At 39.4% G+C, this 22053-nt stretch overlaps 2 protein-coding genes and 3 pseudogenes across 2 annotated transcripts; all 5 read left to right on the top strand.

Annotated features, from left to right (window-relative positions):
* Positions 1 to 5: 5 nt before the first annotated feature.
* LOC107755115 (pleckstrin homology domain-containing family G member 4B-like) lies at positions 6 to 7211 on the top strand. Its single transcript, XM_016571815.1, has 10 exons — positions 6 to 850; positions 1852 to 2101; positions 2897 to 2986; positions 3164 to 3388; positions 3476 to 3646; positions 3894 to 4074; positions 4608 to 4724; positions 4856 to 5104; positions 5194 to 5390; positions 6230 to 7211. The coding sequence occupies exons 1-10, from the start codon at positions 6 to 8 to the stop codon at positions 6233 to 6235; spliced, it is 2331 nt and encodes a 776-aa protein (XP_016427301.1). The 3' UTR covers positions 6236 to 7211.
* A 6049-nt stretch (positions 7212 to 13260) lies between these two features.
* On the top strand, positions 13261 to 14256 carry LOC107755021 (leukotriene B4 receptor 1-like; annotated as a pseudogene).
* A 265-nt stretch (positions 14257 to 14521) lies between these two features.
* Positions 14522 to 15494, top strand: LOC107755022 (leukotriene B4 receptor 1-like; annotated as a pseudogene).
* An 865-nt stretch (positions 15495 to 16359) lies between these two features.
* LOC107755023 (leukotriene B4 receptor 1-like) lies at positions 16360 to 17340 on the top strand (annotated as a pseudogene).
* An 865-nt stretch (positions 17341 to 18205) lies between these two features.
* LOC107755117 (leukotriene B4 receptor 1-like) lies at positions 18206 to 19276 on the top strand. Its single transcript, XM_016571816.1, has one exon. The coding sequence runs from the start codon at positions 18206 to 18208 to the stop codon at positions 19274 to 19276; it is 1071 nt and encodes a 356-aa protein (XP_016427302.1).
* Positions 19277 to 22053: the final 2777 nt, after the last annotated feature.

Below are 22053 nucleotides of genomic sequence, written 5' to 3' on the forward strand. Positions count from 1 at the left end.
ATGGCATGTCTGACAAGTGTCAGAGCGTGATCACGTGTCTGGAGACCTATCGCAGTCAGCACCCCCCGATCCCCGACGCACACTTCCAGGAGATGAAGGACCTCGCTGGGGAGATGAAGAGTGAGCAGGGACTCAAGCAGTGGAAGTTTGCCTGGTCCAAGTGTCAGGAGACCAAGCAGATGTTTGAGAAGAAGCTGGAGATGGCCCTGCGCACCCGCCGCGAGAGCGGCTCCAAATCAGCGAGGGGTGACTCCTCTCGCCGGAACTCGGACCGTAGCGCTAAACCTCAGGAGCGTAGCAGTAGCATCTCCTTCTCATGTCGGAAAGCGTTCGGCGGAGGCTGGGGCCGGAACAGACTTTCCTCACAGTCAAGCATATCCTCAACTCCTAGCAGTCCTTCAGGCATTCGCATGGACACCCATGACTCTGTCCGAACCCCATCAGGAAGTCCATATAGCATTGAGCACAGAAGCACCCCTGTCAGGTCCCACAGGCTAACACGTAGCATCTCCACAGACGAGTCTCTGCAGCAGCCACATCTGGAGGGGCAGGCGTGTGCTACTAGCCCAAGCCTCACCTCTATCGAACCAAACCGCAGGGTTTTGCGGAAGACCCAGAGCTTTGATACGGCCAGTAGCGAGTCTGTGTCACGGTATGGGACCTGTCAGAGAACTTTGAGTGAGCCTGCACGGAGAGGAAACACAGGGGTGTTCATTAAGGGTCTGGAGGTGAGCAGCACGGAAGTGATCGATCGGCCGTACAGCCCGCGACTACCGCCCATGCATGAATGGTCTTCTGTTGACACTCACCGCAGCGGGAGTCCTGCACCAGAAACACGTAACAAGGGCAGGTGGGTACACTTAAGCAAGTGCTTACCCACACTCACTTGCTGTAATATAAACACAATCAACCAGGGCGGTCTGCGGGCCATCGACTAAAGAATGCTTCAGCATAAAACCACTTACTGTATATCCACCACTTTATGATAGCTGTGTCACAGAACACACACACTCACACTGGAATAAATGCAGTGTGATGTTGTAACAGAATATGAGCAACAATGCTGCCAAAAAACGCAGACAAATATATTTAGCCTGGCTCATAATTAATTACTTGTATAATTATAATAAATAAATTATATAATTATTAATAATATTATATATTAATTATGAATATATAAATGTATGTTGCATAAATAATGTTGAATTGGATTAGAAATATTATCTTTATATAAAAAATCTAACAGTACAGATAATGATGTCCAGATATTTTATTAAACTGTATTTCAATGACAATATAAAAGTCAATTATTTATTTTTGCAAACAACATGTTGTTAATGTATAAAATCATACTTTTTTTACACATTATAAATGGGTCTCTATACATGAAAATGTACAGTGTAGCTGTATTTAGTTTCTTAGGAAGAGGTGCTTTTGCATATATTTGACCAGCAAACTGCTCAAAATTGAACACGCACACACAAGACATCCAGGAAAAAAACATACAATAAATCAGCAGAATTTTGCAATATTATTACAATTTAAAAAATCTGTTGTAATATATTTTAAAATGTAATTTAAAAAAAAAAGTAAATGTTTTTTCTTTGATGGTAAAGCTGAATATTCAGCACCCATTACTCCAGTCTTCATTGTCACATGATTCTTCAAAAATAATTCTAATTTGCTGATTTGGAACTCAAGAAACATTTCTTGTTATTATCAATGTTGAAACAATTGTGCTGCTTAATGTTTTTGCTGTAAAAGTTTTTAAAATCTCACAGAAATGTTAAAATCTTATAAAATTTAAGCATTTGGAGTATGTTAATTGTGCATGCTCTCTCTGTCTTTCAGTAAACTATGCCACATCGTAGATGAGATGGTAACAACGGAGCGGGAATATGTGCGTTCTCTGCGGTACATCATTGACAACTATTTCCCTGAGATGGAGCGCGCTGACCTGCCACAGGACCTGCGGGGAAAGCGCAGCGTCATCTTCGGAAACCTGGAGAAGCTGGTGGACTTCCACAGCCAGTATTTCCTGAAAGAGCTTGAGAGCTGCTGCAATCATCCTCTACGCGTCAGCCACTGCTTCCTACGACATGTAAGAGAGTTCCTTCAGTCTTTTCACAGTAACTAGGACATGTCAAACTGCATGACTTCAGATCTGTTTTTTTTTTAGTTACATTTCACAGTCTATTAATTCTAACTGTTCTTATGTTTTCAATTCTAATAGAGATCATTCGGGGATTCTGAATTAAATGTCACAAATTGAATCATATTTTCATTGGAGATGAAACAAAGGGGCTTAATTTGTCAGTGCTCGTCTGTTCCCAGACCATGACTGACTCATTTTTGACTCGTCACAAGTCTAAAACCATCCAGAAAAGTACTTGTTCTGTGTTTACTTTCTCTCTTCCTTTCACCCTCTATGAATAAGAGAATCAAACCGAGCCATAAGAAGTGATTCTGAGGTCTTTAAATGAGTGCAAGACCACCAGCCTATATCTCCTTTATTTTCTCTCTAGTTGTGGTAAGCTCATAGTGCTGGTTCACCTGATTCACAGAGAAAAGAGAGAAAAAGACACAGAGGTAGGCTGTTTGGCCTACAGCAATGGCCTACTATGCTAAAATCACTTATGACATATTTCTGCCGTGGCAAAACCTGCCCTGAAATTACTGCACACTCCATATGAACCTGAAAGTCATTATAAAACAATTTACCCAAACACAAAAAAAGTATTTCCAACAAAACTCAACCTAGGAAATAATTTGGGAAAATGCTCCCTCCCTCCATTTCCGGATCAACAAGAGAATTATTCTTCAGAACATGAATACGGAAATGTGGATGATAACACTTAAAATATTTCTCTTTTGTGTTTTTTCCATATGAACATAGCAAGACCAGTTCAGCTTGTATGCTTTATACAGCAAGAACAAGCCAAAGTCAGACACACTTCTGGCCAGTCATGGAAACAGCTTCTTCAGGGTGAGTAACTAAACCAATGCTACACTTTAAACCACCTATGATAACCTTTTAGTTTTTCAATAAAATCTTACATGACTTTTAATCTGGGTGTGGAGTTTATTCCACTTATGTTGAACTGCTCAAAGCACATTCATCTCACCTCACGGGCTGAAACTGTAAAAATCTCTCCTGTTTCAGCATAAGCAGCTGGAGTTGGGGGATAAGATGGACCTGGCGTCCTACCTGCTGAAGCCCATCCAGCGCATGAGTAAGTACGCCCTGCTGCTGAAAGACCTGATCAAAGAAGTGAGTGAAGTCCAGGAGCAGGAGCTAACGTACCTACGTGCTGCCACCGAGATGGTCAAATTCCAGCTTCGCCATGGCAACGATCTGCTCGCCATGGATGCTATCAGAGATTGTGATGTAAGCGGACACACACACCACTTCACATTTGAGACGTGGAAAAGCAAATGATCTTCTGCGTTACCATTTCATATTTTATTCTTCCAGGTGAACTTGAAAGAGCAGGGGCAGTTGGTTCGGCAAGATGAGTTCACTATTTGGTATGGCAGGAAGAAGTGCCAAAGACATGTGTTCCTGTTTGAGGATCTAGTGCTGTTCAGCAAACCCAAACGCATTGAGGGTGGCCTAGATGTTTACATTTACAAGCACTCTTTTAAGGTAAGCACCTAAAGGACATCTGAAGTTTAGAGGGACAGGAAACATCTCCAGAAAAACAAATGCATTATGACAATTGTTTCTTTTACTAATACACTCACATCCTTTTATTATATGTCCTCTGTCCTATGTTAATATCAGCATCAGTTCGGTCTCCTGTAAGCCATAATAACAACAAGATGCCATGAGCCCTCAATATTGATTGAGAGGATATGTGAATATCCTCTCTACTCTGTCATTCTCTTTGTAGACGGCTGATGTGGGTATGACAGAGACGTCGGGTGAGAACGCTCTGAGGTTTGAGGTCTGGTTCAGGAGGAGAAGTTCAAAGAACCAGACCTACATTCTCCAAGCCAGCACTGCCGAGATCAAACACGCCTGGACCTGCGACATTGCACGGATACTGTGGCAGCAGGCCACACGGAATAAAGGTGGGAAAGAAAAAACTGAAGCGGTTGAGCTTTAATAAGTTGTTTGAATTTGTTTTGTTCAGCATACTGAACATGAGAGGATAATTGCAGATAATATTTCCTGTCTCATACCATCTTAGCATATCTAAAAAAAAAAAATTCTAGCATTTCATCTGTAAAGGCCTCAGGCAGATTGGAAGCTATTTAAAACACTTTCGAGTCACACCAGTGTTGTGTTTCTACAGTTTGATATGAGTGTGAGAAAATGATGCAAATCCAGGGCTTTGTTCAACCTGTATTTGCATATATTTACTCAATCCCTAAGGCAATACTTTTTACACTTTGTGTGTGCTTTATGCTTTCTGCAGCTTAATGTCAGTTATTGGAGTGTCAACTATATGGTTACTGATGCTGGATTATTTATGATAATATCATTTGTGCAGTATTAACGTGATATCCATATTTCATTTTTTAAATATCTCAGTTATCATCAGTACTTTTCAATTTCTGATATATGGCAGCGTTTTTAAACATGTTTCTATGTGTGTATGCAGAAGTTCGAATGCAGGAGATGGTCTCTATGGGGGTGGGCAATAAACCCTTCCTGGACATTAAACCCAGTGATGCTGCTATCAACGACAGAGCCATTGACTACATTATGAAAGGCAGAGGTGAGCCTGTTCAACACGACAAACTCATCAGAATAACTTGCTCTCACCAGAATAATATTTTGATTATAAATAAGCAGCTAATGATTCTATGGGTTGTTTTTACTATTGTCATGCTCATTCTTCTGTTACAGGGGCCAGGACGAGAGCCTCCATTGCTGTCTCGCTTTTTGACCACTCAAACCCATTCAAACGAGCTGCAGTAAATGCTCCCGTTAGCGGCCCCCCGGTGTCCGGTGGCCCCTCCTCTTCCACGCTGCTGGGGCCCTTGAATCTGCATATGTACAGCAGCCAAAGCCTGTTAGCAGGGGAGAGACCTCTCATCAGCCCCTGCAACGAGGAAGACGAGCTGGAACATGAGACCAGCAGTCAGCCGTCTATGAGTATGTATCATAACATGTTTGAAAGTGTTAAACACTTTCTCATAAACCACATATATAACAGGATGTTGATCTTTGACTTGTGTTTGTAGCTACAGAGAGTTCGGGTTCGTCGTCTCACTGTCTGTCAGGTAGTGGCTCGAGCGGGTCAGACAGCGGATGTGTGTCGAGTCACCTTCCCGAGGCTTTGTCCGAGGAGCCCAGCTCACCGTGTGACTCCTCCTGTTACTCCACCATCACCTCTCCCACCCAGGAGAAACCCTGCTTTAACAGCCAGTACATCTCAGCGGTTAGTATAGCATGTGTCCATTTCAGATGGCCAGTATTTTGAGTGCACATCTTCAGGCTTCTGCCAGCATCAAATGACCTCAGTGTCACTGAGGCTACATCCACATTAATCCGTATGAATTTGAAAACGCATCTTTTTCTCTACCTATTTATCCAAGTGGATAAATTTGAAAACACAGTTTTCATGTTGTAGTGTGGACTGTAAAAACAGAGGTATTCGAAAGCGATGTTGCATGTTTAGTCTATTGTTTTACTGGCATTGTTGTGCCTACTATTCACTTCAATGATGTTGCTAATGTTGTTTTAGACCATATATGGAATGGCAATTTTAAGTGCAACCCAGATGCACCAGTGAGTTGTGGGATATGTGCTAATAAATGATAGTGCCAGAAGAATAACGTGAGAACTTTATGATGTCTGTCTCTATGTATCATCAGAGAGTGTTTTAAAACAGAAACACCTTTTTCAAATATATCCGGATATATGTGGACACAGCCTGATGCAGAAATATCTCATAACACCCATGCTTATGCCGGCACTAATAAACACATTAAAGAAGACACTGATCACCTGACGATTGAAATCAAAGCCTCCCCTTTAACCTGTGATAACACCTGCACCCATCTCCTTCTCGTCATAGGGGGAAGCTCAGGTGATTGGTCCCTCTACTATAGTGTGAGCTCAGTAACCACTGTTGCAGTAAGTCTGGCTTTCGCTCCATGGCATCACACTTCCATTGCTATTTGCATTAAAACTCATCTCAGCTTAGTAAAAATATTTGTCGTGCTTAAACTAGTGCTTTTACACGTGCTTGTTATTCTATCCTCCTTTGTCCCGTAGGTTTAAGACCTGTCTGCTTCAGACTGAGAAGACAACATTGCCACACCGAAGAGGAGTACAGAGCTAGTATTTATTGTTCCCATTGAGTGCCAGCAAATCTCATGCAGCTTAAAAAGCGCTGAAAATAGCACTGTTTCTTATTTTCTTTTTTTAAACCACTTTTAGCATCAATAGCTTTTATATCAATTTAAAAATGATCTATAAAACTGAATAAATATTCTTGTATTTATCTTCTTTTCAAATGTTAAGATGCAGTAGTGTTCTCAGCTGTATTGTTAACTGTAAATACTGTAGTAGTGTACAATACACTTCTGAACTGCTGGGGTTATTTACTCTTTTTGTTGTTGTTGTTGTTGTTGTTGCCCACTTTGCTGCAGACTTCAGCTGGTTTGATTTAGAAAAAATGCATTAATGTTAAAAGGCATGTCTAGATTTCTAAGCATCAGTACACTAAAGACATTAAGCAATGTTTAAAGCATTTGTTGTAGAGTTTCTGTTCTTTCTAGTGTTTCCATAGTTTGTGGACCTGTAGTCAGTCGGTTCAGTATGCTGTTTGATAGCTGGCCTGATCCAGAATCAGAGAGCATTAATTCAAATTATTCGACTGGCCTCAGGTCAGCTCTACCCAGTACTGCTGCTAATGGGTGCTGGATATCATTGCTGCCTGTTTGGAGATGGTGAGAGTTTTCATTTCAGTTCTCTTAATTACATTATATTACGTATAACAAAATACAACATGTAAATTGTAAATAGTTGCACCAGTGGTGCTTTGAGGACATAGCGTTTAGGAAGTAATGTTTATACATGTATTAACCAGTCAACATGGGAATCACTCAAGTGCCATTCTTTGTTGCCAACCCAGATTGGAAGTGTACAAACAAAAGATAATACGTAATAATAATAAAAAGCACTGCAAGTTCCACTTCAAGCTGAAGCAAGTGTTTTATTTTTCAATCTTAACAAGTTCACAGAAGTAATAAAGAGGGATTGCTTTGTACCGTTAAAGGAAGTGTGTTTTATTCATTGTCTTTAATCATTTATGATTGGCATAAAGTAGAAACCCATATCCCACAAACCCTGCAGGCTGGTGTTCAATTTCTGCACACTGACTGAGCTAAGAATCAGATTCATTGTTACTAATGATGTTATTGTGCCTTGGGGCGCAAGCAGTATGTTGTTTAAATGTACATTCAAATACAGTGTTGGGGAGTAACTAGTTACATGTAACGGAATTACGTAATTTAATTACAAAATAAAAGTAATTGTAATCAGTTACAGTTACTAAGAAAAAATGTGTAATTAAATTACAGTTACTTATGAAAATGTTAAGGATTACAAAGGGGGTTACATCTGATTTTTTCACACACACTCCCACATACAGATTTAATTGAGTTCTTTCATAAATTGCAGTGACTGCTCTAAAATATGAAACACCAATGTTTCAGAAGTTTATAACATGCTTATCCGATAGGGTTTATGTATATGCTTTATTTTTTTTTAATTGACTATTTTTTTCTATGGCCTTGTTAGATTCCAGTGTTTCCTGTCATAGCTATGCAAAGATTTGATTTCAAAAACAGTATCATAGCTATTAAACTATTTCTTGTTATGATTTTAAATATGTATTTAACCACAGAATGATTTTAAAGTAAGTCTGATTTTGTGCTGGCTGTGTTTCAAAGGGGACATCGGATGCCCATTTTCCACAAGTTGGTATGATTCTTTAGGGTATTCTTGAAATGGTCTCAGTGGTCGTGTAAAACAACACCCTTTGTACCTTGTCAAAAACAGCTCTGTTCACAGCGACTCGTTTTGGTGCATATCTCTTTACACGCATCTCTTTACATGCCCCTCTCTTCTGTGGAAGAGCAAACACGATTCGCAAATAATCATGTAACCTATTACATTTCCAAAGTAACCTTCCCAACACTGTTCAAATACATGTAAACAAGTGGCGTGAGAAATGATGCTCAGTTCGGTTTACTGTACCGTTTTAGCCTGAGGAACATTGTCATCCATAGCTTCTTCACACTAACTCTTTTTGAATGGCTTGTGGAAAGCAACTGTACTTCGTTGGCAACACTTTTTATGATTACATATATAAGATAAACAACAGACATGTAATGAGTTTAAACAGACTAATGTGACAGGAAATATTGTGCCTTTGCCTCTGAAACTATTGTTACCTTTAACCACATTTTCTTCTCTACATAAATTGATCCACAGTAGCATGGTTTGTCTGTAACAGGAAGGAAGGTGAAAATACATGAATGATCGCCCATTAATCATTTTAATCTTTTAAAGCCTCGTCTGGAGGAAATAGACTAGATTTGCTATAATCCCTACAGTCCATTTTGGTGGAGTCATGTACCCCCATCAGGAAAGCATGGCATCCATGGGCCAACATCATCTACTTTTTAGAAAGACTGAAATATGCAAAGTCCACATCTGGACAGGGAGATATTAAGTTAAGTTGTTTAGCATGTAGGGAATGCCACAGAATTTTCCAGTGTTCTTTGTTTCGTCCACACACGGATGGAAACCACAAACCCGAGAGTGGAACAGAACTCAATGAGGCATAATTGGCATAAAATCATTCACAGCGGGACTTGAGTATGATGAGCTTTGAGTGCTCCAGTGAGGCTGCATGGGCTTCTGCAGTACTACTCTGGTTTATTTATCTCTTTTACCAAGAATATTTTGCACCATCTATCTTTAATGATATTACAGCCAAATCTGAACTTGAGGAAGAGGGGAAAACTGGATATGAGCAATGGGAACATAATGAATCGTGTAAAATCTAAAACACATCTCTGGGATCTCCACCCAGCCAACATGTATATGTGGGCCCCACATGGTTTATGCTGGGTCTACATGGGTACCAAGTGGGCATGGTCCCAAAATGGGCATCTTATCTGGGGCCCACTTGGGTCAACTGAGTAGGTCCCACATTGGCAAAAACAGATGGGCTCCCTATGTGGGTCCTAGTTGGGTCACAAATGGGAAATGAGTGCATGGGCTCTAAATGGGCAACACAAATGGGGCCCATATGGGTTTAACAAATGGGTTAGACATGGGCAAATACAATTAATCCCATATAGGCTGCCTACACAGGCCCAAGGTAGTACCCACATAGGCAACCTCTATATGGGTTCTGAATGGGGAAACACATATGGGGCCCTCAAACCCACATGGGCCCCACACACAAATGTTGGCTGGGCAGACAGTCATGAAATTAATATCCATCCATCACACAGAGAAATTCACAGAATCCTATTCTTAACTCTAACTTTACACATAGCCTAAGCCTAACCATTAGGCCTAACTCAAATCCTTAACTTCCCCAAACCACAATTAAGGTTACTATGGTGGGGTAAAAATACAGTATATCTCTGGTGCATGCTATTTCTATTGTTAGATTTCTAATGCACTATTTTATCCTTTTATTATGTACCGGTTATGAATGCTGTGTGATATTTATCTGCTTATCTTTTCCCTAGCGTGTAAAAAGTGGGTCTCCTCTTCCTAGCACTGGAGGATGATCAACCTGTACCACAAATCAACCAGCAGGTGGCGCACAGCCATGAATACTGCAGCTCTCTGCCTCATCTGTAGTGTTTATTATATATGATACATTGGGAATAACATAAATCATAAAACTGCTACCTATCCTAAACGGTGTGTTCACATCATTGTTTTCATAAATATTACATATGACTACAGTGGCTCCTCAGAGAATCTTTCACTGAAGAAGAACTCAGTTACTTCCATGAAATTATTTTTAAAGACCTTGCAAATACTTTACCATGGTATATGAGTATATAGCAGTATCTCGATAAGTATAGAAAACAAAATACCATGGTCTTATCATTTGATACCATTACTATACCATTGTGTCACCCCAATGCTGGTCTCTGTGCTGTCGTCTGAATTTCAACCAAACCTCCGCTGGTCTGTGCTGTTGGAATGTGGACACTTCTGTCATGCTGACACACACTGTGCTGAGTGATTGTCCCGGGCCCTCTGGGCTTCTCGGCGTCTGCGTTAGTTCCCTTCGCTTTCTCACACAGGTGTCATAGTTGGTCTCTTTGCATTGTAAATGGTGTGTGTCGTTGCGCTGTATTAGTTCTGCCTGTATCCGGGTTCTGCTGGTGTCCACTCATCTGTCTGTTGATGGAGACGACATTCATCAGCAATGCAGCCTTTGCTGAATCTGACAGTCCTGTCCTCAAGCCGCCCTCCTTGGCTTCCACCAGTACAGTCATCCCATCCAACAGACTCATCTTGGAGAGACCCAAATGTCTGCTAATGTCCCACAGTATATTCATCATGGGGGCCATACATGTAATGTAACTGAGGCGACAGACTGCTGTTGCATCTCAGGCACTCCATGAAATCTGACGCAGGTGGCTGAGGGGCTGCGCTGGGCCAACTGTGTGATAGAAAGAAACGAGTTATTGGCTGTTGCCTGTTACATATGGGAATGGCTTCCAGGTAATGCTTGGGACAACTCATCTGTTCAATCTCTTTTAGGTGCCAGCATCTTTTCACACTTGTTCATAGCACGTGTTAGTGGGTGGAAAACCAACATATGCTGTTGCTCTGAGTGTGTGCTGGAGGTCTCAGTGGAGAGAGGAGAGGTTGTGAAATGACATGTGGTCATTATTGGTCCTGGGTAATAAAAATATATTTTATAAAATATTATTTTCTACAAGATTAATATATAAATAATGGTTTTGTGTTAACAGTTCATTTGGATTCAATATTGCTAGTTTATTTTTCTGTTTTTCATATTACTGCTTTTACAGTTTTCATCTACATTTTACCTGTACCTTTTTTTCACCTACGTTTATTGTTCATGGAGTCACAGAAAATGATCCTGAAGCATTTGCCTGGAGTGACTGCATCATTTACATCTTCATTTAAATCCTTGAACTTAACCATGGTAAGAAAGCGAAAGAAAGAAAGAAAGAAAGAAAAAGAAAGAAAGAAAGAAAAGTTTATGAGGAGTATGTTAGTGACAAAGAGATATGGGCTTATTCATTATTTTGTCTCTGCTGAAAAACTCCCATAGAGCCTTCTTTTATGGATCAGATTTTGTACCAGATCAGATTTTGTTTTGTACCAGTAGTATTAGGTTTGCTGATGCTGTTGGCTCAGGGAGGACTCACGACACACAACATTCAAAGGCTGCACAGGTGTATCCATCTGCATTTGCATTTGTGTTTTTGTACTTGGGTTAGACTGGGTGAAATACTGGAGTGTTGAATGCAGTACCAGATGCTGGAGCTCTTATGCATTGCTTTAATAAGTAAAAGAAACAAATGTCTTTGTAACATGGTAAAATCACATATTCATTACACAAAGTTTAAGAAAAATGCTTATGATGGATGATCTATCATTTGAATAGGCTAAACCTGCACTGCAGTGCCTGTATGAAATGGATCAAACCAGCTTTTCTTGCCCAGTTTTTGCCCTAGACACTGAAATACTGGATCAGAGAGACCTTCCTCATCTGAAGAAAAAAAAATGAACAAAAACAAACCACAATTTCTGCACTAATCTCATGCAGCTGACATAACTCACTCTGTTGGTTTAAACTCTCAATCAGCATTACAATGTGCATGGAATGTATGCATGCTTTCATAAATGTCTAAAAACCCATCAGTCAAATGCATCAACAAAAGATATGCCTATATTAGGGGAAATTTAAGTTTTGGATAAATACGCAACTTTTCCACAGGAAGAAATTCGGCTGTCACGGTATGTATGAATTATGAGCAGCAGATGGCGCCACTGTCACATTCACCTGGACACAGACTTTACTTCATGTGTCTTGTGACAGATGCGTCGTTGAGATGTTTTCTCTGTTTCCTGGAAATCGTCTTGACGTGCACGTAAGAAATGTTTGTCTGACTTCAGATTTTAATTAAAAAAACTTATATTTGATCATCATATTATATTTGATATAGGGTATTTGATCATCAAATAGTCACTATTCTCATGTATGAAAATACTAATACTAATAGTGAGTGTAATTAAGTAGACTTAACAGTAAACATAAAGTAAATATTTAATATTCCATATTTTTATACAACTTGAGGTTTAAAAATCTATTATTTATCCCTTAACTGTGTGAATGATAGTCAAATAGAAAAATATGTTGTTACAAAAAAAGTTTATTTTATCACTTTATTCATGTGTGTCTGCAGATTTCAATTATACATATCTTTAAAGGCTGTTTTCTCAAAATGAGTTTTTCTCCTGCACTGGGTCAGAAATCTCCACTTCAATAGCACTTACATACACTAAACCTTTCAGCTATATTCCTGTCTATATTCTGAAAGTTTTTACAGAGGGGATTGTTCATATATCATTTGTCTGATTTATTTAACATTTTATTCAATAATAATAATAATAATGAGGTTTTAATTATACGACAGGCATCAGACACATACTTAATTATAACCTAAAGCCTTAATTATATCAAAATAAACAGAAGAGAACTTTGTAATTCAGATGATACTAGTTTAGTCATTTAACAACCCTTAACATGACTGGAAATTACACTTTAAGTGTTATATACACAGTGGGTATAGAAAAGAATCACCCCTCTTTAAAATAATCGCATTTTGTTGCTTTGCAGCCTGAAATGAAGATGGACACAGTTTTTGTTTTATATCCATCTGTATTTACTCCGTCTTCATTTCAGGCTGCAAACAAAGCAACAGAATGTGGGGGGGGGGGATTCCTTTCTATACCCACTGTATATTCTGTTTATTATTATTTTACTATCAGTTTACATTCTGTTTATTCATATTTCATTCCATTTCAGTTTCAGAAAAAATACTGAAAGTACAGTGTAATGAAGCAATTGATTACTGTACTATGTAGGCATATGATTCGTCTCCACCTTTTTCTGTCATATGAATAACACAAAGTAGAAGTGTTGCTTTGTAAGCTAAGTCATAAGGAACTGAAAAGCAGCACGTTTCAGTCAGAAATCAGACTCACTAAAACCAGAGACAAAGATGAACAGCTCCTCTCTCTATAGTGACAATGCTACAGTACTGGACAGCTGGTCTTCTGCAGGGAACACCACAGCCTGTGTGATCCTGGGTGTGTGTTTCCTAGTGGGCACACCTGGGAACCTGCTGGTGGTGTGGACCATCCTGAAGCATGTGAAACAGCGTTCACATACGGTGCTTCTCATCCTCCACCTGGCAGCTGCAGATCTTCTGGTGCTGATCACTCTGCCGGCCGGGATCTACTCGCCGGCCCGTTCCTGGGTGTTTGGAGAGGCAGCCTGCAAAGCCATGGTGTACATCATCAATGCCTGCATGTACAGCAGCGTCTTCATCATCACCATCTCCTGGCTGTCACATACCCCTTAAAGATGCTTTATTGGCAAAATGGGATATCCATGTTCAGAATACTGGCAGTGACCTGGATCCTGTCATTCATTTTGGGGATTCCAGTCATCCTAACCCAGTATCTAGATGATGATGGAGCGAAACATTGCTTGTACCGGGAGTACAACTCTATGTCTTTTGAAGTCTTTTGTATGTGTTTGGAGACTCTGCTTGGTTTCATTATTCCATTTCTCACACTTGCGATCTGCTACTGTCAGGTTGCCGTACAGCTCCGAAAGGTGCGCTTTAGGACCAAGAAAACGGCCTTTCTCATTTGTGGAGTGGTCGTGGCCTTCATTGTGTGTTGGTTACCTCACCACATGCTCAATGTCGTAGGGATGGTGGTTCTTCTAGTAGGACAATCTGATGAACAGCCTCATATCCCAAATAGCTCTGGCATTTATCAGTAGCTCAGTAAACCCTGTGTTGTATGCATTTGCTTCTGAAAACGTACATGGAAATCTGAAGAAGTCTGGGATAGTGAAGCTGTTCCAGGACTTAGCCACACAAACACAGCAAATGACAGAAGGCTTCTTACAGGATTCTGGACTGCAGCATGGAAAGATCCTTGAAGATTCCAATGGTGGTGAACAGAGGGATCTCACAGATTTCTAAGTAAATGTTAGACTTATGAGAAATTTTGATATTTTTTAATGGTCAAATTTATTTAAATGCCATGGTATTTCTTTTTTTTTGTTTTTTTTTTGGTAAAACTTGTTTAAATGCCATAATATTTCTGTTTGTTAATGGTCGAAATTGTTTAAATGCCATAATATTTATATTTTTTATTAGTCAAAGTTTTTATTATGCCATAATATGTATCTATTTTTTATGGTCAAAATTGTTCAAATATCAAACTTTTGTGGTTAAAGTTATTGAAATGACAAAACGTTTTGATGTTTTAATGATAATACTTGTTTAAATGCCATAATATCTCAAACATTTGTAGTCAAAGTTGTTTAAATCCCATTATATTTTCTGCCATAATGCCATAATAGTTTTTTTTTTAATTATTAAAGTTGTTTAAATGTCATTATACTTAATACAGAGGTGAAAAAAATATACTGGTGCTGATCACTCTGCCGCTGTGGATCTACTCGCCGGCCCGTTCCTGGGTGTTTGGAGAGGCAGCCTGCAAAGCCATGGTGTACATCATCAATGCCTGCATGTACAGCAGCGTCTTCATCATCACCATCTCCTGGCTGTCACATACCCCTTAAAGATGCTTTATTGGCAAAATGGGATATCCATGTTCAGAATACTGGCAGTGACCTGGATCCTGTCATTCATTTTGGGGATTCCAGTCATCCTAACCCAGTATCTAGATGATGATGGAGCGAAACATTGCTTGTACCGGGAGTACAACTCTATGTCTTTTGAAGTCTTTTGTATGTGTTTGGAGACTCTGCTTGGTTTCATTATTCCATTTCTCACACTTGCGATCTGCTACTGTCAAGTTGCCGTCCAGCTTCGAAAGTTGCGCTTTAGGACCAAGAAATCGGTCTTCCTCATTTGTGGAGTGGCCGTGGTCTTTATTTTGTGTTGGTTGCCACACCACATTCTCAATGTCGTAGGGATGGTGGTTCTTCTAGTAGGACAATCTGATGAACAGCCTCATATCCCAAATAGCTCTGGCATTTATCAGTAGCTCAGTAAACCCTGTGTTGTATGCATTTGCTTCTGAAAACGTACATGGAAATCTGAAGAAGTCTGGGATAGTGAAGCTGTTCCAGGACTTAGCCACACAAACACAGCAAATGACAGAAGGCTTCTTACAGGATTCTGGACTGCAGCATGGAAAGATCCTTGAAGATTCCAATGGTGGTGAACAGAGGGATCTCACAGATTTCTAAGTAAATGTTAGACTTATGAGAAATTTTGATATTTTTTAATGGTCAAATTTATTTAAATGCCATGGTATTTCTTTTTTTTTGTTTTTTTTTTGGTAAAACTTGTTTAAATGCCATAATATTTCTGTTTGTTAATGGTCGAAATTGTTTAAATGCCATAATATTTATATTTTTTATTAGTCAAAGTTTTTATTATGCCATAATATGTATCTATTTTTTATGGTCAAAATTGTTCAAATATCAAACTTTTGTGGTTAAAGTTATTGAAATGACAAAACGTTTTGATGTTTTAATGATAATACTTGTTTAAATGCCATAATATCTCAAACATTTGTAGTCAAAGTTGTTTAAATCCCATTATATTTTCTGCCATAATGCCATAATAGTTTTTTTTTTAATTATTAAAGTTGTTTAAATGTCATTATACTTAATACAGAGGTGAAAAAAAAATATAAAATAAAATATTCTGCTTGAGCATTTCTCTGCTCCAGTGCTGTATATCTGAAGGGCCTTAAAAAATCAAACATATTTTGTTCTGTGCTGTTAAAATGGGCCTAGTTAAAATGCACAGTGAGGTAAACTGACTCACCAAAATTGCCAGAAATTCATGTGAAATTTTTTAAGTGTAAACAGAAACTGTAATTGCATCTGCTTTCTACATCTAAATTCACAGTTGTGATGCTCCTCCCATGCTAACGTACATACTTTTTGGTTGTGTTTTTAGCAGACAATCACTTCAGATGTTTTTCTTTTCTGTGCTCGAGAGTTCTGTTTTTCCACAAACGGGAAGTGAGTTTTGCTGAGGCAAACTGGTTTTCTAATTCAGTGGTTAGATGTATAGCAGACTCGAGTGGACAGAGAGGGAATCATGAACGCTACAGCTTATTTTCAGGCAGACGAGGAGACCGAGCTGGGCTTGGTGGGGGCCTGTGTGATTCTGGGTGTGTGTTTCCTAGTGGGCACACCTGGGAACCTGCTGGTGGTGTGGACCATCCTGAAGCATGTGAAACAGCGTTCACATACGGTGCTTCTCATCCTCCACCTGGCAGCTGCAGATCTTCTGGTGCTGATCACTCTGCCGCTGTGGATCTACTCGCCGGCCCGTTCCTGGGTGTTTGGAGAGGCAGCCTGCAAAGCCATGGTGTACATCATCAATGCCTGCATGTACAGCAGCGTCTTCATCATCACCATCTCCTGGCTGTCACATACCCCTTAAAGATGCTTTATTGGCAAAATGGGATATCCATGTTCAGAATACTGGCAGTGACCTGGATCCTGTCATTCATTTTGGGGATTCCAGTCATCCTAACCCAGTATCTAGATGATGATGGAGCGAAACATTGCTTGTACCGGGAGTACAACTCTATGTCTTTTGAAGTCTTTTGTATGTGTTTGGAGACTCTGCTTGGTTTCATTATTCCATTTCTCACACTTGCGATCTGCTACTGTCAGGTTGCCGTACAGCTCCGAAAGGTGCGCTTTAGGACCAAGAAAACGGCCTTTCTCATTTGTGGAGTGGTCGTGGCCTTCATTGTGTGTTGGTTACCTCACCACATGCTCAATGTCGTAGGGATGGTGGTTCTTCTAGTAGGACAATCTGATGAACAGCCTCATATCCCAAATAGCTCTGGCATTTATCAGTAGCTCAGTAAACCCTGTGTTGTATGCATTTGCTTCTGAAAACGTACATGGAAATCTGAAGAAGTCTGGGATAGTGAAGCTGTTCCAGGACTTAGCCACACAAACACAGCAAATGACAGAAGGCTTCTTACAGGATTCTGGACTGCAGCATGGAAAGATCCTTGAAGATTCCAATGGTGGTGAACAGAGGGATCTCACAGATTTCTAAGTAAATGTTAGACTTATGAGAAATTTTGATATTTTTTAATGGTCAAATTTATTTAAATGCCATGGTATTTCTTTTTTTTTGTTTTTTTTTTGGTAAAACTTGTTTAAATGCCATAATATTTCTGTTTGTTAATGGTCGAAATTGTTTAAATGCCATAATATTTATATTTTTTATTAGTCAAAGTTTTTATTATGCCATAATATGTATCTATTTTTTATGGTCAAAATTGTTCAAATATCAAACTTTTGTGGTTAAAGTTATTGAAATGACAAAACGTTTTGATGTTTTAATGATAATACTTGTTTAAATGCCATAATATCTCAAACATTTGTAGTCAAAGTTGTTTAAATCCCATTATATTTTCTGCCATAATGCCATAATAGTTTTTTTTTTAATTATTAAAGTTGTTTAAATGTCATTATACTTAATACAGAGGTGAAAAAAATATATAAAATAAAATATTCTGCTTGAGCATTTCTCTGCTCCAGTGCTGTATATCTGAAGGGCCTTAAAAAATCAAACATATTTTGTTCTGTGCTGTTAAAATGGGCCTAGTTAAAATGCACAGTGAGGTAAACTGACTCACCAAAATTGCCAGAAATTCATGTGAAATTTTTTAAGTGTAAACAGAAACTGTAATTGCATCTGCTTTCTACATCTAAATTCACAGTTGTGATGCTCCTCCCATGCTAACGTACATACTTTTTGGTTGTGTTTTTAGCAGACAATCACTTCAGATGTTTTTCTTTTCTGTGCTCGAGAGTTCTGTTTTTCCACAAACGGGAAGTGAGTTTTGCTGAGGCAAACTGGTTTTCTAATTCAGTGGTTAGATGTATAGCAGACTCGAGTGGACAGAGAGGGAATCATGAACGCTACAGCTTATTTTCAGGCAGACGAGGAGACCGAGCTGGGCTTGGTGGGGGCCTGTGTGATTCTGGGTGTGTGTTTCCTAGTGGGTACACCTGGGAACCTGCTGGTGGTGTGGACCATCCTGAAGCATGTGAAACAGCGTTCACATACGGTGCTTCTCATCCTCCACCTGGCAGCTGCAGATCTTCTGGTGCTGATCACTCTGCCGCTGTGGATCTACTCGCCGGCCCGTTCCTGGGTGTTTGGAGAGGCAGCCTGCAAAGCCATGGTGTACATCATCAATGCCTGCATGTACAGCAGCGTCTTCATCATCACCACCATGAGTGTGGAGCGCTTCCTGGCCATCAGATACCCCTTTGCCTCAGTCGTCTGGAGGAGGAGACAAGCACTGAACAAGGTACTTCTAATGATATGGATGGCTTCATTTCTCCTCAGTATTCCCGTCATTGTAACTCACACTTTGGGAGAAGTTCACGGACAAAATCAATGTCTGTTCAGGGAGTATGAGACTGACGCCCAGGAGGGTGTGTTGCTCATTTTAGAATCTCTTATAGGTTTTGTCATCCCTTTTTTCACTCTGTTGGTCTGTTACGGCTGCCTCTTCAGTCGCATAGTGCAGATGAACTTCAAGTCCAAGCGCAAGTCGACGGTTCTCATCTGCAGTGTGGTGGTGATGTTCGCTCTCTGCTGGATTCCTCACCATGCAGGGAACTTTCTTGCCCTCATCTCGCTCGCTCTCAAGCATTCAAGCCCCGACATGGCGGAAAGTTTGGAGGACGCCTGCACCACAATGACCTTTATAGCAGGAGCCCTGACATTCATCAGTAGCTCAGTCAATCCAGTGCTTTATGTGTTTGCCGCGCGTGCCTTCCGCAGCTCGCTCCGGGAAACTGGAATACAGAAGCTCTTCCAGCATTTGTCCAGTGCAGCATCAGGTGAAGGGAATAAAGAGTTATCATTTGTGTCCAAAAGACAGAGTTCACACAGCACCAACTCACAGTGTCTCACAGACTCAAAAGTGCCGGTAGATGTGGCTATGGAATCATGCATCAGTACTTCAGACTGAAGCTTTATAACCATTATAACTGTTATTTCTCAAAAAAGAGTGCTTGAAGTTTTTTATGTAATTTTGTATTTCAGGACTGAATTAAAATGTAAACATTTTTTAAGTGAAATATTTGCTTGTGCCTTGTTCTTTGTGTTCTGAGTATATTTTAATACTCACAGATGTTATAACTTAAATTGCAACTGCATATTCTACGATGAAACCACTTTTACATCTGTGATATAACTCAAATGCCTTTATAGCAAATATTTCTATCTGTTTAGGATCAAATTCCCATGGTATCTTATGTAAGCAGACTGTCTTACATCTTCTGTGCATTATGATTTCAACATCTTCCTTTTCCTTGCAACGTGTGTGTTTGTGAATCTTGTAATGGTGTGAAAGAGGAAGTGGGCATTAAACGGAACAGATGTCCGTCTAGAAAAAGATTCCACTGAAATGTCATTCTTTTCTATAATGCTCCTTTCATATGAAAATTGAACAGCAGTTATTTTAAAAAACCTAAACATATACATTATTTTGCATAGGGCCACTGTCTAAAGCAGAAGAAAAGCTCACCAGGCTTTTTCTTCTTCTGTGAAATCTTTTTTGCCACCTTTCGACGATATACCTTTATTAACTGAATTTAAAAAATAAACACATTTGAATTTATCAAATTTTTGAAATGCTAAATTTGTACCTAGAGTAAAGCCTGGAATACGCTACACAACATTTGTGCAAATTTTTGCCCTGATTTGCACTCTGGACGAGTCAGCTCTAGTTGGCCAAAGTCAGAACAGTCTGTAGGTTTTGTTTGCGGAGTTGACCAATTTCACAGTATAGGATGGGCACAGACTCTGATTTTTTTTTTTTAGCTTGTGATTACATCCAGTCCATGTTTGATATTTTGAGCTGATTTTAGAACACATTGTTTTCATTTGCCATGTGTCTCTTAGCAACAAGGCGCATGTTTCTGTGTGAGCTAATGCCCAGTTTTTCTTTGTAACCATTTACAGAGGTGACAAGTGTATGATGAATCTGTTCAGATTTTAAAAGTCGTGTAGTGTATTACAGCCCTTTAAAAGTGGTGAGATGACATTTCTCCTGTCATAACCTGTGGTTATATTTCTATCTCTCTTGTCAACACAAATTTCATGACTGAAAGAATCAGCTGACCATTGCTCAAGATGAAACCAGAGAGAGAAGGAGAGAGATGCTTGACTTCCTAAGTCTGGAAGAGGCCATAGAATTGTCACCTAAGTTTGGCACGCAATGGAATAGTGAGTGAACTACAGACGAGCAGTCTCTGTCTGGCTTTTTGTCCCATTTAATTACTGACACACAAGCACACAAGAGCACTGAATCATGGAAACAAAACTCAGACCTCAGCACAGTTGACTCTATAGGGTATATGTAGGAGCCAAGGATAGGTTTGGGTTCCTAAATTATTTTAAGATTATTAAGTTAATTTCATTTCTTTTTTACATTGCCATTGCTATGTCATAGTGTCATGTATTTTTTTTTCTTTTCCCCAATTTGACCTTAAAACCTAAACCTGTTACCTATAATTGTGTTTTTCCTTTAAAGGGGTCATATGATGCGATTTCAATTTTTCCTTTCTCTTTGGAGTGTTACAAGCTCTTGGTGCATTCCATCCGTTTAATGGGAGGTAGCAAAATCTGACAGGGTAGCACAAATTGTCAGAACACCGGCTGTTCTGACTCACAGATTGTACGTTTTTATATTTAAAGAATTTGCCACTGACTATTCAAACGCGAGTTTTGAGCAGTGTAGAGTAGCGTTTGTAGTTTATCATTTCTCCGATCACAAATGCAGACATGGTTTTATGTTTACGTGGCGCGATGCAACGCAATGCGTAAAAAGACAGTATAAGTCATTATAATCTGTAATTATGTCCCCACTGGATACAACAAATGCCTCGTTTGTAATGGGTTTTAATGTTTTTATCTGGTTGCTCCGGCCGGCCGGATCAGGGCATCACAGTATGGTAAGGGGCGTAACATTTCCGTCACACGCTTGAGGTATTCAGCCAATCACAACACACTGGATAGCTGGCCAATCAGAGCACATCATGTTTTCAGACCGATGAGCTTTGTAAAAATCGACGCGTTTCAGAAAGGCGGGGCATAGAGGAGAAACAATAATGTACAGTATGTGGAAAATAATGTGTTTTTTTAACCTTAAACCGCATAAACACATTTCAGTACACCAAATACACAAAAATAATGTTCTTTTTAGCAGCATCATATGACCCCGTTAACAACAGTGATCTTATATACATAGAAAGCAAATTAAATGCAAGTGTCTACTTTAAAGGCAGAGTAAGTGATTTCTGGTAGCCAATGTTGATATTTGAAATCACCAAAACAAACGCGTTTTTTGAACCTTAAACTGCATACACACATTTAATTACACAAAATACACAAAATAATGTTCTTTTTAGCAACATCATATGACCCCTTTAAGCTGAACAGATTAAACACTCAAAAACATTACATTTTGAAGGAAAAAAATTATTTGGCTATATTAAGAACATCAAAATTTGACATTAATCGCGGCAACTCTGTCAAAGTTTACAATGTTCCTGGCATCGAATCCTAAAAAGATATTTCAGAATATTTAGTCAGGTTGTAGTTGCAAGTGCAATGATTTCTATTTTCAGTTAGTTTATGACCCGCCCATAAACGTCACATTAAAGAAGTGAAGTGTGATGGGTGGTTTAACGTGTCAGTCAAACTGCCCCTTCATAACTGCATAAACAACTACATGACCAGAAT

The sequence above is a fragment of the Sinocyclocheilus rhinocerous genome, unplaced genomic scaffold (assembly GCF_001515625.1).
Source record: "Sinocyclocheilus rhinocerous isolate Xijiao unplaced genomic scaffold, SAMN03320098_v1.1 scaffold591, whole genome shotgun sequence".
Taxonomy (NCBI): domain Eukaryota; kingdom Metazoa; phylum Chordata; class Actinopteri; order Cypriniformes; family Cyprinidae; genus Sinocyclocheilus; species Sinocyclocheilus rhinocerous.